The sequence below is a fragment of the Grampus griseus genome, assembly GCF_964374135.1.
Source record: "Grampus griseus genome assembly, chromosome: 2".
Taxonomy (NCBI): domain Eukaryota; kingdom Metazoa; phylum Chordata; class Mammalia; order Artiodactyla; family Delphinidae; genus Grampus; species Grampus griseus.
In genome coordinates, this window is record NC_139018.1 from 36,134,345 (window position 1) to 36,151,720 (window position 17,376).

Consider the following 17,376-nt stretch of genomic DNA (forward strand, 5'->3'; position numbering starts at 1 on the left):
TAGACTAACTCAGCCTCTCAATTATTATGTGTTTGTTATAGTCCATGATGAAAATTTTAATATGTACTACTTTAAATCATACAAAGTTTACATTTATCAAAATTATCAAGATGCTGAAGATAATTTTAAACAAAATATAAGTAAATTAAACGGCATAGTTTTTCTATATTAAAATTCATAGGCAAAATAAGATTTGCCATTATAGAGTAACTCTCTGTTAAATACATAGAGATATCACTAGCACAAAAAGTACCTTACTAAGATATTTAAATTTTTGCAAAAATAGCAGTTTACAGAAATCATTAAGTATTTTTTAATAGCTGACTGAAGCCTTGCACCTAAAAACAAAGTACAATATTTCACCATTCTTCCCTCAGTTTTTTAGAACCTACCGGAGAGATTCAGCCATTCGTCTCAAGTCTTCATTTTGCTGTTTTAAGCGTTCAAGCTTTGCCAAAATCTTGGACAGTTCTCGGCTAGAGTGATCAGGGTGGTCATTATCTCGTACCAAGTGACCACCTATATAAAATAGCAAGGTCCCCCAGGCAAAAAGAATGAGCATAATCCAACGCCAGGAACCAGTCCATGGCCGCATTTTCAGAGTTTCAGTTCACTCTCCTGGGTTCCTGGAACTCAAGGAATTGAAAACATTGTCACTCTATTTCTAGCGAGTGCAAAGGTAGTAGCCTTCTGTTCTTTCAACACATGATGCTTCAGACAAATTAGTCTCTCTGGTAGTCCTGTGATGACTCTTTCCAAGAGATCCTCCTGGTGGTATGAGTAGGAAGCTTTACTGTCCTGTGCTTCATGGACTCTACATGCTGTGGAAAGAATAAAAAATGTATTTAAATTAGTTAGGATATGTAAAATGGCATATGCTGAGATTCATGGAGTTAAAAGAACCATATTGGTGTTGACTAGCCAACTGGCTGGCAAATAATGTAATTGCCTAAAGTAAGTAAAAAGCAAAAGCTTTTAGGTCTGCATATTAAATCAAGGCTGTACCAGATACATTAACTAGCTCTAAGCCTGAAAGTCCTCCAAATGCCATCATCACTTTTCCTTCTAACAACACTGTGCAACAGCACATATACGGAGATTAAAAGATTGTTATCTTTGAAAAACCACTCAAAACCAAACAAAATGTACTCAACTACATATTCTGGGCTAATGTTTCCATTATCTCAAACTGAAACATGTTCTCTGCATGAGTGAATTCATTCTTACAAAATCTCAACTCCACCCCACACCATCTCACTGCTCAGCTGCCATTACACCACTTAACGCTGCAGGTGACAGGCATATTGTCACTTTTAGGAAAAGTTCTAAAAGTGGCATGTATCAAGCAAAGGTTATCACAGCCACCAAGCAGCTGGCAACCACTCCAAACATCACAAGCAAAGGTTCATATGTATTATGGTAGATTATTCCTTTCTCAAATTTATTTAAAAATACCAACAATTGCAATAGAAGTCTAATACCAGTTAAATCTCAGTTATGGAGCATCTTAAACTACAAAATGCTTTCTCAGGCTTGGTTATTGGTTTCATTTGTCACTTCTCCATCATTAGGCTTAGAACTTCCTTTGAAAACAAAACAATTTTCTTGCCAAGGAGATAATTTGTAGGCAAAGATATAACTTTAATACCATTTGATAAGAAAAGTCTTTTCTCCAGGCACAGAGTTCCTTATAAAAGAGAAGAAAAGAAATAGTTTCTATATACAAAACTGAATGTGATGGGTACTTAACCACTAATAAAACAGTTATGAAAGACTAGATAGAAAAGTTGGAGAAGAGGTTTCAAAAATTAGAGCACAGGACTACTATTATCCTCCTTTTGAACCTCAAATCTCAAATGCTTTTAAATGGCCAAGTATTCAAAGAAAAGAAAATCTCTTCAAAGGAGTGTCCCAGAAACATTCTACTTCCTTCCCATTTATTCCTACACTATTTTCCTCATTGTTTCTGGTTTACACTGACTAAACAAAGGATGAAAAAAATTGTACTCACTGAGAATGTCAGAAAGCCAAATAAAGTAATAATCCAAAGAAAACTTGGTGTTTTGTCTTTTGTTTTAATATCTATTCTTAAGTCTAATGAGAACATTCTTTTTATTGACTCCACTGTTCATTCTGTCTCTTTCTCAAAATCCTTTCTCAAAACCCTATTCCTCTAATTTCAGGTAACCCCACTATTCACTAAACATAAGAATAATTAAAGTCTATTCAACATCTCAGGTATTCAACATCTCACAAGATCCAGTCATGTGAGGTCTACTTTTTATATTATATAGAAAAAATGCAGACATTCAGGGACTCTTGGTTAAAAAACAAATTAAAAAATCCACTCTGATGGTCTAAGGGATGGATTTAATTCAGTAAGTCAACAAAAGAAGTATTAACATTTGAGTTAATAATACTGTTTGTGACAACACATGCAACCCTGTAAAATGCTGTCATACCATATGCTGAACCTATAATGTATCCTAGTCAATTCTAAGCTACACCAGTAAGATATTAGAAATGTTTAATCTTTCCCTTCATAGAAAAAGTTAACTTAGACAAGTGTGAAAAAAAAGACAAGTGTGATAAACAAAAGTACAGAGTTTTCTAAACAAGAATCATTTCAATAACAAATAAGAAAAAGTTGTTCTGTAACATTTTACTTAGAATTATAACAAAAAAATTATCATTAATATTCAAAGCCAGCAAAAGTATAATATAATTTGAACAGAAACAAGTTTAGAGAAACATAAATTTTGTTATACCAAGTGCTTTGGGATTTTATAAACCACCATCAAAAGTATCCAAGATATTAAATTACTATTTTTTGCAGCAATATTGATAATGCATGAGTTATAAAGCAAGAAATTATTGTAGGAGCAAAACATGGTCATTTTCTTAATTAATAGCATCATTTTAACTCTGTTTTTAGAGAGATATTTCCCCAAATTTTGTTGTTCTTAAAACAGTATTTTTAAAGGGATCAACGAAAATAAGCCAAGCTGAAAACCAAGTAGTTTTCTATGTAATTTTCCTTAGCATGGTTTAAAAGAGCAGGTATAGAATTTCTTCCTTATCCATAATGAATGCCTGCTTACTTACCTATCATGTTTACTGTTTATTTTTGAACCATGCCTGCTAAAATGTAAACTTCATGATTTTTGTTCACTGACGTATCCAAAGTACTTAGAGCAGTATTTACAACTTAGTAATAAATATTTTTTAATAAATAAGTGAATGAGTTGAGTGAAGGATGTCATAATGGCATATGACATATGACACTGAATCTGAGAACTTATCAGCTTCAACTGCATTTTATGCCCCACTTAAGAAAGCAAATACAAATGTAGAATGTAAGACAGTGCTATTATAAGGAAAATAAAATCATTCAAAACTTTAGGATTTATTATTAACATATATTTTACAAGACAGCCTCAAATTATTAAAATAAACTGGTCTAAAAGGCCAATAAGTCAGCAATCTTATGGTTACCCTTCAGCCATGAGAAAATAATTCTCTATGTCGTATTTTCCTCATCTAGAAGATTCACTTTGCAAAAACAATTGGATAACTGAAGGAAGTACATACAGCCTTTGATATGAAAGCCACTCCATCTATTTGTGAATGAATTTATTAGTGAAAGTACTTCAAATTTATTAGTAAAAATATTTCAACATTAACTACATGAGCTAATTTCTGACTAAAATTTATATAGCAGTATTTGCTAAGATTTCTTCTGAGTGGGTTGTTTTCAAGTATTTACAAATTCATTCCTGTTTGAGATTCACATACTACCCTTCATCTGCAGAACAGTAAGTGGATTGAAATGTGTCAGGTTTCCTTCTGCAAATTTATTTAATTAGCAATACCACTTTTTTAAAGTAATAGGTATTTAAATGATTCATTTCTTTTGGTATTTACAGAGACTCTTTGGGTTATACTGTTTAATGTCTCTGAAACAAAAAAAAATATGTAAAAAATATATGTAATTTTTCAAAGTAATTTCTTGAATCTGGAATCTAAAGCACATCATCAGTAGTAAGATCAGAAGCTTTAATGGAGTTATTATGAGGCTTACATGAATAAAGCACTTACAAGGCTTGGCACATAAGAGGTGCCCAAAAAAAGGAAATTCTATTTTAATGCTGACAAAATACGCAGATTAAAAATATGGGTGCTAGAATCGGCAAAGTCTGAACTAGAGTCTTGGTTCTGCTATATCATAGTTAGGTAACCTCACTGAGCTTCAATTTCCTTATCTGTAAAATGGATATATTACATACTACCTCTCCCACCAAATACTGGGAGAGGCTTAAATAAAATAATCTGTGGGAAGCACTTAGCACACCAGTGGCAAACTGTTATTATGTCATACATATTAATACTGTAACATTATTTTAAGACACAATTATAATATTTTATATAATTTATATACCATATGTTTTTATAAGCAGTTTCTAAAATGGCTGTCAATGATCCCTGTGTCCCATATTCGTGCTGTTATGTAATCTCCTCCTCCAAGTGTGGGCTGGACCTAGTGACTTACTTCTTATACACAATAGAATACAGGGAAAATGATAGGATTTCACTTCTGAGATAAGGTTACAAGAGATATAAGCTACCACACTGTGAGCTGCCCTATGAAGAGGCCCATGTGGAAAGGAACTGATTCCTGCCAACAACCATGTGAGTGAACTTGGAAATGGATCCTCCATCAGTCAAGCCTGGACCACGCCACTGTAGCTTGGTTCACATTTTAATTTCAGGTTTTTGAAAGACCCTGAGCCAGAAGATCCAGCTAAGCCATGGCCCAATTCCAGACCAACAGATAATAAATGTTTTTTAAGCCTCTTAGTCTTAGGGTAATTTGTTATGCAGCAATAGATAATGCACATGTCTAGTTTCCTACTAGGCTGAGTACCTGGTCTTCAATTCATGTATTATTCTGTCTGTCCCCAGCAAGCTGTACAAAGTCTGGGGTACAGCGTAGGCATCCAGGATGCAGGACAGAAATGAATCTTAATTACAGTTCCTTAATATCCTGCTAATATCTCTTACAAATACTATAAAAACTAAACTCAATTTATAGCAAATAAGAGATCTGGTAAAAGTATAATTATTAGTTTTATATTATACCAAAAGTCTGAAAGCATTTCTATTAATGTTTACTAAACAGACTTCCACTTCTAACCATGAAAGAATAACTGGTATTACATTTGTCCTCACATATAAACAACTAGAAAACTCATATATTCTTTGTTTTTTTTCTTGTTTCTTTACAACCCTTTAAAAATGTAAAATCCATTCTTAGCTCAAGGGCTGTAGCCCAGATCTGCTCATGAGACCAGTCTAATGACTCCAGTCACAGAATAAAGGCTATGCTAACAAGATCCATAACAAAACTTAAAAACAAGCTACAAAAACAAGCTAAAGGTGATCCAAAAGTAAATTAATGCCTATCAAAATAAACTCAACATTCTTTAAAGAAAGACAATAAAATACAGATACTCAACAATATAAAGTTCACACTGTCCATCAACTAATCAAAACTTACAAAGAACATGGAAAGAGATCATCCGGTGACGCAGGCATCCAAAAACCTGCTAAAGGCTAAGGGTGGACTAGAATACAGAGCAAACACTCCACTCCAAGCCCCAAACCAAGAATAAGGCAGCAGTAGTCCACCACCTCAGGAGTTTTAAGTCTCTGCAAAAACAAGACAGACAAAATTTCTGCCCTCAAGAGGTAATATTCTAGTGGATTCTAATCACAAAGGGAAGTCACTAAAACAAGCCCCAGAGAAGCCTCTTCTTGCAACAACTAACATTCTGAGTAATTCAGTAGAAACTGAATATAAACCATATCACCTAATTACTTTCTTAGAAATAGTGTAATCATTCCATTAGAAGCAACAACGACGACAACAAAATGCAGTACCATTTACAACACTATCAAACTGACTTTTCTTATACCTAACATATAAGAAAATGACCTTCTACTTCTTTTAGCATCTGACTATGCGAAAATGATATTTCCAAGAATCACATTCAAGTGGCTTCACTTTAATGCTAAGGCCAAAAGATGGAATCTGTGACAACGTGTTACAGAATCAAATGACTAAGAGCCTGGCCTGTTCTGCTGTGAACCATGTTCATTAGAAGATTGTCCTCTAAACTTAAAACTAATTCAGTACTTATTTAAGTAATATAAATATGTATACCCTATGCAAAGGGAAATATAGCATTATATGTCAAATATTTGCATAAACATGCCCTTTGATGAGAAACTCCACTAGCAGGAATTTATGCATTTTAACACGTGAACAAAACATATCACAAGGGTATTCATTACAATGCTGTTCGCAATAGTTCCAAACTGGAAAAAACATAATTGCCCATCAATAGAAACATGGTTGAAGAAATTATGAATTACTTTTCCAGAAATATGTATTTTTTAACTATGATGCCAACAAGTAGGAAAATGTGGCCCATAACTAAGAAGAAAATCAGTCAATTTAAAACAGACCCAGAAGACAGAGATGATGATAATAGCAGATAAGGACACTAAAACAATTACTATAAATATGTGTTAGGATTTAAATTTTTAAAAATGAATACATTGATTAAAAGAAATAAAAACTAACAAACATCTATAATTTTTTAAAAATCTAAAAATTAAAAAATTCTCTGGAAATTATTAAGAGCAAATTAGATACTGCAGAGGAAAAGTTAAGTGAATTTGAAGACAAATAGAAAATATCCTGATCACAAGAAAAAAATTACAACTATATATGGTGACATATGTTAACTAGATTTATTATAGTGATAATTTAACTATATATATATCAAATCATTGTGTTGTACACCTGAAACTAATATATGTCAACTTAGAAAAATTACCCAAAAAGAAAATTATCCAGGAAGAAAAAAATCTGAAGGAGGTTTAATAAAAAAGTAAATTTTTAAAGTAACCACTGTTTACAGCACTTCAGATATCACGGTGTTTGACAGCTTTCAGCACAGTCACAGCACATTACAGTAACTATCATCGTGAACTAAAAACTGTTCAGGAGCTAAAACTCTAATAAAAGTCACCCATCAACATTAGCAAGAAAACAACTTACATTAATCAGCTTTGGAAATGTACCGGCATTCCCCATTTTTGCATTCAGTTTGAAAAAGGACTTCTCAGAACAAAACCTGTCTCAAACCTGAAGTAATGTACATTGAAAGCTAGCTTAGTCATGGGCATATAAAGAATTTCCAATGTATTTTTAAATACAAATAAAACCATAATTTGGAGGAGAAGATTAGTCACGGCGGGGCGGGGGGGGAATACATAAGTGTTAAAAAGAGTTTCAGGGGGCTTCTTATTGGAAAAAAATACAAGCAAGTGGGCAATAGAACAACATCTTTAAAAGTGCTGAAATTAAAAAAAAAAAACCGGCAAAACTACACTTTGTTATCCATTGAAAATACCTTCAAAAACAAAAGCAGGGCTTCCCTGGTGGCACAGTGGTTGAGAGTCCGCCTGCCGATGCAGGGGACATGGGTTCGTGCCCCAGTCCGGGAAGATCCCACATGCCGCAGAGCGGCTGGGCCCGTGAGCCATGGCCGCTGAGCCTGCGCGTCCGGAACCTGTGCTCCACAACGGGGGAGGCCACAACAGTGAGAGGCCCGCGTACAGCAAAAAAAAAAAAAAAAAAAAGCAGGTTTCTGTAAGTTTTCATTTAACTTGGGTAAATACCTAGGATTGGGGATTGCTGGGTCATATGGAAAACATACACTTATAATAAGAAAAGGCCAAACGGTATTCCAAAGCAGCTGCATCATCCTGAATTGTTACCAGGAACAAATGAGTGTTCCTGTTGCTCTACAGTTTCTCCAGCATTTGGTATTTTCAATTTTTTTTAAAGTAATTCAGATAGTTGTGTAGTGGTTCAATCTGGTTTCCATTTGCATTCAATTTCTCTAATAACAAATGACATTAAGCATGTGATCATCTATTCATGTGCTTATCTGCCAACCATATAGCTTCTCTGGTGAAATGTCTATTCAGATGTTTTGTACATTTCTATATTACATTGTTTACTTTTGAGATTTAAGAGTTCTTTATATATTCTTGACACATGTCTATAATCAGATGTGTGACTTTTCAAATATTTTTTCCCACTCTGTCACTTGCCTTTGCATTCTCTTAACAGTGTCTTGCATGCAGCAAAAAAATTAATTTTTTGACAGAATATAAAAAAAATTATTATTTTTAAAAATAGATTTGGTTTTTTTTTAATAGATTGTGGTTTGAGTATTATATCTAAAATTTCAATGTCAATCCAAGGTCACATATATTTTCTCCTACATTTGCCTTAAGAAGTTTTAGTTTTAGGTTTCAAGGTTAAAAATACACTTGCCCAGGATTCCCGCTCCTACCTAGGTATCACCTCAAGAAAAATGAAAGCTCATGTTCCCACAAAAACTGGTACACAAATGTTTATAGCAGCTTTATATATAGACAAAAATTGGAGGAAAAATCAACATGGTCTTCAACAGGTGAATGAGAACATTCATTTATCAAAACAAATGATCATGTATCAAAAACAAAGGACTACTACTCAGCAAAAAAAAGGAACAAGCTATTGGCTCACTCAACAAAATAGGTGAATCTTATGAAGAGCCCAGAGATAAATCCATGCACATATGGTCACCTTATCTTTGAGAAAAGAGGCAAGAATATAAAATGGAGAAAAGAAAGCCTCTTCAATAAGTGGTGCTGGGACAGCTACATGTAAAAGAATGAAATTAGAACACTCCCTAACACCATAAACAAAAATAAACTCAAAATGAATTAAAGACCTAAATGTAAGGCCAGACACTATAAAACTCTTAGAGGAAAACATAAGCAGAACACTCTATGACATAAATGACAGCAAGATCCTTTTTGACCTACCTCCTAGAGTAATGGAAATGAAATCAAAAATTAACAAATGGGACCTAATGAAACTTAAAAGCTATTGCACAGCAAAGGAAACCATAAACAAGACAAAAAGACAACCCTCAGAATGGGAGAAAATATTTGCAAATGAAGCAACTGACAAAGGATTAATCTCCAAAATATACAAGCAGCTCATGCAGCTCAATATCAAAAACACAAACAACTCAATCCAAAAATGGGCAGAAGACCTAGATAGACATTTCTCCAAAGAAGATATACAGATTGCCAACAAACACATGAAAGGATGCTCAACATCACTAATCATTAGAAAAATGCAAATCAAAACTACAATGAGGTATCACCTCACACAGGTTAAAAAGGCCATCATCAAAAACTCCACAAACAATAAATGCTGGAGAGGGTGTAGAGAAAAGGGAACCCTCTTGCACTGTTGGTGGGAATGCAAACTGACAGAGCCACTATGGAGAATAGTATGGAGGTTCCTTAAAAACTAAAAATAGAACTACCATATGACCCAGCAATCCCACTACTGGGCATATACCCTGAGAAAACCATAATTCAAAAAGAGTCATGCACCACAATGTTCACTGCAGCACTATTTACAATAGCCAGGACATGGAAGCAACCTAGGTGTCCGTCGACAGATGAATGGATAAAGAAGATGTGGCACATATATACAACGGAATATTACTCAGCCATAAAAAGAAATGAAATTGAGGTATTTGTAGTGAGGTGGATGGACCTAGAGACTGTCACACAGAGTGAAGTAAGTCAGAAAGGGAAAAACAACATATGCTAACACTTATATGTGGAATCTAAAAAAAAAAAATTTTTTTTTCTGAAGAACCTAGGGGAAGGACAGGAATAAAGATGCAGACATAGAGAATGGACATGAGGACACGGGGAGGGGGAAGGGTAAGCTGAGACAAAGTCAGAGAGTGGCACTGACATATATATACTACCAAATGTAAAACAGATAGCTAGTGGGAAGCAGTCCCATAGCACAGGGAGATCAGCTTGGTACTTTGTGACCACCCAGAGGGGTGAGATAGGGAGAGTGAGAGGGAGATGCAAGAGGGAAGGGATATGGGGATATATGTATACATATAGCTGATTCACTTTGTTATATAGCAGAAACTAACACAACATTGTAAAGCAATTATACTCCAATGAAGATGTTAAAAAAAAAAAGGGTGAATCTTAAATGCATTTTGCTAGGTGAAGAAAGCTAGAACCAAAAGATACATATTGTGTAATTCATTTACCTAACATTATGGCAAAAGGAAAACTACAGGGTGAAAAAATAGATCAGCAGTTGCCAAGGCCTGAAGCTGTAAGGAAGGGCTGATTATCCAAGGGGCTCCAGGGAAAATTTTTACACTGATGAAACAACTCTAAATGGTACTGAAGAAGGGCACATTATCTCTGTGGTATTCAACCCACAAACCCATAATTCCAGTCTAAAAATGAGAAAAAATACCAAAAAATCCCAAACTGAGGGTCATCCAACAAAATACCTGAGCCAAATATACTTTTCAAAACTATCAAGGTCATAAAAAACATGAAACAATGAAGAAACTGTCCCAGATTAGAGAAGACTAAGGAGACATGGTATCTAGGATTAGATCTTGGAAGAGAAAAGGGACACTGGAGAAACTGGTGAAACCCAAATACAGTCTGTAGTTTAGTAAATAATATCGCACCCTGTTAATTTATTACTTTTTTTTTTTTTGCGGTACACGGGCCTCTCACTGTTGTGGCCTCTCCCGTTGCGGAGCACAGGCTCCGGAGGCACAGGCTCAGCGGCCATGGCTCACGGGCCCAGCCGCTACGCAGCATGTGGGATCCTCCCGGACCGGGCATGAACCCGTGTCCCCTGCATCAGCAGGCGGACTCTCAACCACTGCGCCACCAGGGAAGCCCTAATTTATTACTTTTGACAAATGTACCAGGCTATGTAAGATGTTAACATTAGGAGAACCTGGGCAAAAAGTATATGAAAACTCTCTGTACTTTCTTTGCAAAGTTTCTGTAATTCTAAAATTATTCCAAAATAAAAAGCTTTTAAAAGATAAAGGCAAAATAAATACATTTTCAGAAAACAAATGCTGAAAAAAACTTGTTGCCAACAGATACATTCTACAAGACATATTTAAAGGGATGCTTTTCAGGCTTAAAGAAAATCATTGTGGATGGAAACTTGAATGTAAACAATGAACAAATTTATGAGCAGGTATAAGTGAAACTTTTTCTCATTTTTAATTTCTTTTAAAATAAATTTGATTCGAAAAACAAAATACATTTGATTCTTTAAAACTAAAATAACAAATACTATAGGGTTTGTAACAATGTCATAAGATGTATGACAGGCAGAAAAAAGGATATGGTTTTTAATTTTTAAAAAAATTTTAAAAATTGATTTCTTTATTTTTGGCTGCATTGGGTCTTCATTGCTGCACGCGTGCTTTCTCTAGCTGTAGCGTGCAGGCTTCTCATTGCAGTGGCTTCTCTTGTTGTGGAGTACGGGCTCTAGGTGCATGGGCTTCAGTAGTTGTGGCACACAGGCTCAGTAGTTGTGGCTCGCAGGCTCTAGAGCACAAACTCAGTAGTTGTGGCGCACAGGCCTAGTTACTCCGCGGCATGTGGGATCTCCCCAGACCAGGGATCGAACCCATGTCCCCTGCATTGGCAGGCAGATTCTTAACCACTGCACCACCAGGGAAGTCCCAAGAAAATGGTTTTAAAGTCCCTACGTTATACTTCAAGAAGTGTGAAAGTATTTGAAAGTTTGGTGAAATAGGTAAAAGCTTCACATCGTAAATTCTATCAATGAAATATGAAACAGATAAACAACAGAGGGAAAAAAATCAATGAAACTAAAAACAAATTCCTTGGAAAGATCAATAAAATTGATAATATTCTAGATGAACTAATCAACGGGAAAAAAAGAAGACATAAGCTGCCAATATAAGGAATGAAAGAGGAAGCATCACTACAGATGCTACAAAAGGATAATAAGGAAATACAATGAACAACATTGGGTCAATAAATATGAAACCAGACCTGAAATGGATAAATTTCTTAAAATAAACTGCCAATGCTCAATCAAGAAGGAATAAATAACCTGAATAGCCACAGAGCCTTGTATCTATTAAAGATGATGAATGTGTATTAATAAACCTTCCCACAAAGAAAACTCTAGGCCCACCTGGCTTTATGTGTGAATTCCACCAAATATTTATAGAAGACACAACAGCCACTTTATTAATGAATCAAAAATTTGAAAAACTCCAAGTGTCTAACCAACAGCTAAATGGATAAATAAACGTAACACATTCATATAAATGGAATATTATTCAGTACGAAACAGGAACAAACTACTGATTTACACAACATGGGTGAATCTCTAAAACATGCCTGGCAAAAGATGTCAGGGACAAAAAAAGAATACACATTTATATGAAGCTCTAGAACAGAGAAACTAACATATAGTGACTAAAATCAGACCACTGATTGCCAGGGAACAAGCAGACAACTGATTAAAAAGGGGAATGACAGTTATAAGAAGGTATAGATTTAAGAAAAATCATCTAAGTGTACACTTAATATATGTACATTTTATTGATGTAAGTTATGCTTCAATAAAGTTGAAAAATCATAACAGAAAATTTAAACTATCTCCATTTTGTGAATATAATTGAAAATGTCAATAATTGAAGGATGCCAATTCATTAAATGGCTAAATTATGTGCTTGCATTTTGAGTTTCAATGAGACAGATTTTCTTCAGCAAAATCATCATTGTACATTCCTACTTTTAATGAAAAAATCAGAAGTAATTATTCTACACATATGATCAACTTCAATCCAAATGTTAATGTGAAAATTTTATCTTTTACACATTTCAAAGTGAGAATCAACTAAAATAACTAGTAATATAATTAACAAACTATACTGAAACTGTTCTGAATCTTCTTCGTAGCCTATCTTTTTCTCAAAGTGAAAGAAAGCATCATAAATATTCAAATAATAATGATTCCTTAGATTGTAATAAATATCTACTATAGTTTAGAGTTATCATCTTTAGAAGAATTTTTTAACAACTGGAAAGAATAAAAAGCAAATCATTGTTACAGAGTGCTTCTTAAGGTAATTCAATGTAACAGAATAAACTGAAAATTTCAACAGAAAAATAAAATAAGTTATTCAGCAAATTTAATGAATGACTACTATAATGTAGCAAAGGTTAAGCATGACTGTTATATTTTAAAGGCATCAGGTTGATAAAGAGAAATATAAATGAAATTTTTAGAGAAAAGCTATTTATCAATTACAAAGTACAAATATTTAAAGAGCCCTATGCATATATAATTCAAGTCAATTCTAAATTAATATAGGTCCAAGACTATATATTTAAATATCTTCTCAACTGATCTCAGTTCATTTTCAAATTAAGTACTGTTGAAGAACTTATTTAAAATCTTTCTTACTGTCCAGCCTCCATATATGGGAAAAGGGCAGTAATAAAATTGTGTTTATTAATTTAAGAAAGAAGTAGGAAAAAGCAAGTAAAAACAGTATCATAAATTAAGATGGTCCTTTCATGCTAGTTGAAATCAACTTATTTGTATAAACGCAATTGGTGAAATAACTAAACTGATGTGTGGAATGAAGGGAGTAAGGCAGGGGAGGAAGGAAAGAGAGAAAGTGAGGGAAGGGAAAAGCATGGAAGGGAAAAAGAGGGAAGGGCAGGAGAGGAAAGAAAAGGAAATTTTTATAAAGCCCCTACCAAGATTATAAAATTCAATTTTCATTCATTACTTACAGAGTCATCTATCATACTCTCACTGTATGCTTATCAGTAAGGTCACAGTATATACACATATGAACTTAAAATACCAGGTATCCTGACTACATGAGCACAAAATATTAATTCACTGAGACCAGCCAATATCTTAGAAATTAATCTTCCTAGTTATGAAGTACAAACAAATAACCACATTTATGAGGTTTCTATCAGGAGCATCTCATTCACCTTAACTCAAGATAACACACCAGGTTGTGTTTACTGATGCAATTAATTTATACTATTCAAATGGATCCAGAAATCTGGCCTTTGCATCTGTACCTTCCACCTTAAATAAATCAATACCGCTGAAAAGTGGGAACACTAACAAATTCAAATAAAATGTATATTTTACCATTTCATCTGGTTATGAAGTATATACATAATATACACTCGATTGGCAACATCATATAGTAGAAAGAGCAACCATTTCAAATCAATCACTGGCTATAAATATACGGGCAGTTTACCAAACTACAAAATGGTCACTTCACTTAATTGTGAAGATCACATTAAATAATATAAGTAAAAGTGGTTTAGAAACTGTAACACAAGTTATAAACATTGTTACTATTATCTTTCCCTTGCCATCAGAAACTAGGTATACCAGCCTTCTGCCAGTTTTTAGAATACGTCAAGTTCTTAACCTATCATGGGGCCTTCATTCTTGCTGTTCCTTCTACCTGAGCTAAAATCCCTTTGGCTTATTCTTATAATTCAAACCTCTACTTAAATGTCACCTCTTTTCAGGGACAGTCCATGACAATATGTATCAATTATGACATGCTAGGACACACATAAGAGAAAATCCAACTCAAAATGGCTTTAAAAATAAGGAAATAAATTTCTCAATTGACAAAAAGTTAATTAATTCAATTGCTCCATGAAATAGTCAAAAAACTCTTTTCATCTCTCTATTCTACCTGCTTGGCATGACAGACTCTGTCCTCGTCCTAGCTCTCTTCACGGTAACAAGTTAGCTGCCTCAATTCCAGCCACAAGTAATTATGTGTAAAAGAACAATTGGTAATTTCTTCTAGTCAGTCTCATTTTAAAGGAAACTACTGAAAGAAGTCTCCCTCAAATTTGCATATCCTATTAACAAGAGTGAGTCACCTCATCCTTTGCAAAATCAATCACTGGTAAGTGAAATGGGATTACTATTATGGCTTAGACTAATCAGGATTTATCCCTAAGGGTAGGCGCCAAAATAACATCGGTACCCTGAAAGCAAGAATGAATGACTACAAAACCCTACAAGAATGCTACAATATCTTGTCTTTAAAAAAAAAAAAAAAGCACTCACCACCCCCCATTATTCTCTATCACAATACTTATTGGCTTATTTATTTCCTATAATAAAAGATATGTACCAATAGAGCAGGGATTTAGAGCACAGTGCCTAAAATAGAACAAGCTTTGTATTAATATTTGTAGAAAAAAGTGAATGCATGAATATTACACAATGTGCATATATTTATTTAATATCTATAGTCAAAATCCTAGGCAAAATAAAAATAAAGTTTTCGAAGAATTAGAACTAAGATTCAAAGTCATTTTCATGTTTACTCATTTATATTTACATGCAGAAAATGTCAAAAGTAGATGCTCAGAAAGAAATATATCCAAATATAATTTCAAAACAAAGACACTCAAGCCAACTCTTGATAACCTGCAGAGTCCTCCAATACTACATTTAATAGTTAATAAGGGCCCACAGATGTATAGCAAAAATTACAAGTCTCATACAACAAATAATGACTAAAGATGCACAATCTTTCTAGAGAACTCTTTCTAAATAACAATAGAGATTTAAAAATTCAGATTCAAAGAGATTTAAAAGAGTTTCTACAGAACAACAGAAATTCAAAAGTGTAATAAACATATTATGCTACTGAAAATTTTAGTGGGATATACATTTTTTAAAAACACATTTCAGGGCTTCCCTGGTGGCGCAGTGGTTGAGAGTCCGCCTGCCGATGCAGGGGACACAGGTTCGTGTCCCAGTCCTGGAAGATCCCACATGCCGCGGAGCGGCTGGGCCCGTGAGCCATGGCCGCTGAGCCTGCGTGTCCGGAGCCTGTACTCCTCAACAGGAGAGGCCACAACAGTGAGAGGCCCACGTACCACAAAAAAAAAAAAAAAAAAAAAACCAACGCATTTCAATCCTCATATAAGAGGCATGATGCCCTTTAAAGGCTAATCTTTACTACTGCATGTATAAAGAATAGTATACCGATATTATTGGCTAGCATTCAATTCATTAATACATGAACCAGATGGGCGGCATAGAGACAATTTATATATCCTAAAATAAGAGAAGTTTAGATAAATTATGGTGCAATCACTGGTGAGATGTTATAGCTCGGTTTAAAATGTAAAGTATGAAGACAAATACACATAATATAATGTTAGGTGAAAATGCAGGATGCAGAGGGATTTGATGATGTTGATGCATAGCATCATACCTTGGAAAAGTATATGCTGTAAGGTCAGACAGCTCTGGGTGTATTTCCTAATAATACTTAAATAGAATTGGGCCAGAAAAGAATCGGGCAAGGCATCTTACTTTCTCTGAGCCTGAATTTTCTCTCCTTGAAATGACTGTAATAATTCCTATCATATGGGCCTATCATTCTAAGTATAATGATGAAAACAGCTACATTTATATAGTGCTTCCTGAATGCAAGGTACTTTTCTCTTTACTTCACAATTATAATACTATTTAATCTTTTCAACAATCTTATAAGTACTATTATCCCCATTTTACAGTGGAGGAAATTAAGGCACATTGAGATTAAATAAAGTCATAAAGTCAGTAAGTGGCAGAACCAAAATCAATGATACCTTTTTTTTTTATTGTTATTAAGAACCTGCTCACTTCAAGAATTGCAAGGGAAGCTAGAAAATCTCCTTCACACGTACTTTTTAACCCAAGGATAAGCAACTATATCACTAGGATATGTCGAGTCTAACTCAATCCAGAGATTTAAGGGCCTCAAGCTTTTCCTTCTAAATAGCATACTATTAGGAAAACTAGATAAAACAACTCCAGCTGACCTAATATTTTTAAATTTAAAGTACAGTGAAGCAACTTTCAGTTCCAGACCAAGATGGAAAAGATGTACTTCTCCCCATCCCTCCCACTATGAACAGCTAAAAAACCCTGGCCACTTTTTTTTTTTTAACACTTAATGGTTTATTAATGTTTGTTTTATAAAAGCAACCTCAGTTTCCTCACTGGGTTACTTACACATTTCTTTACTCTTGACCACCAATAATTCTCAGGATTCTCAAAAGCTTTTACAATAAACATGTAGTTTTTTGTTCCCCATTTATAGTAAATATTGTTGACTGCAAAATTCTAAAAAAGTAAGCTGTCATTCGTCAAACAATTCGCCTGAGGTAGACAGATTTGGGATATTTCTCCTTAAGAGTCGGCCACTGAACAATGAAGTAATCAGAGAGGTGAAACAAGATGACTGTGTAAGGTGGAAAGCAAAGGCAGACCTGCTAGGGATCTAGGGACTAATGGAACAACACGGCAGGCAGTAAGTTCTCTGAGTTTTCTTTTTG

At 34.3% G+C, this 17,376-nt stretch overlaps 1 protein-coding gene across 3 annotated transcripts in view; it reads right to left on the reverse strand.

Annotated features, from left to right (window-relative positions):
• FUT8 (fucosyltransferase 8) overlaps positions 1-17,376 on the reverse strand; it is a 324,774-nt gene that overhangs the window by 156,783 nt on the left and 150,615 nt on the right. For all 3 annotated transcript variants that reach the window (XM_082649604.1, XM_082649605.1, XM_082649606.1), the window contains one exon: positions 393-821. In XM_082649604.1, coding sequence (XP_082505730.1) covers positions 393-595 — 203 coding nt within the window. In that variant the 5' untranslated portion in view covers positions 596-821. The remainder of the gene's footprint in view (positions 1-392; positions 822-17,376) is intronic.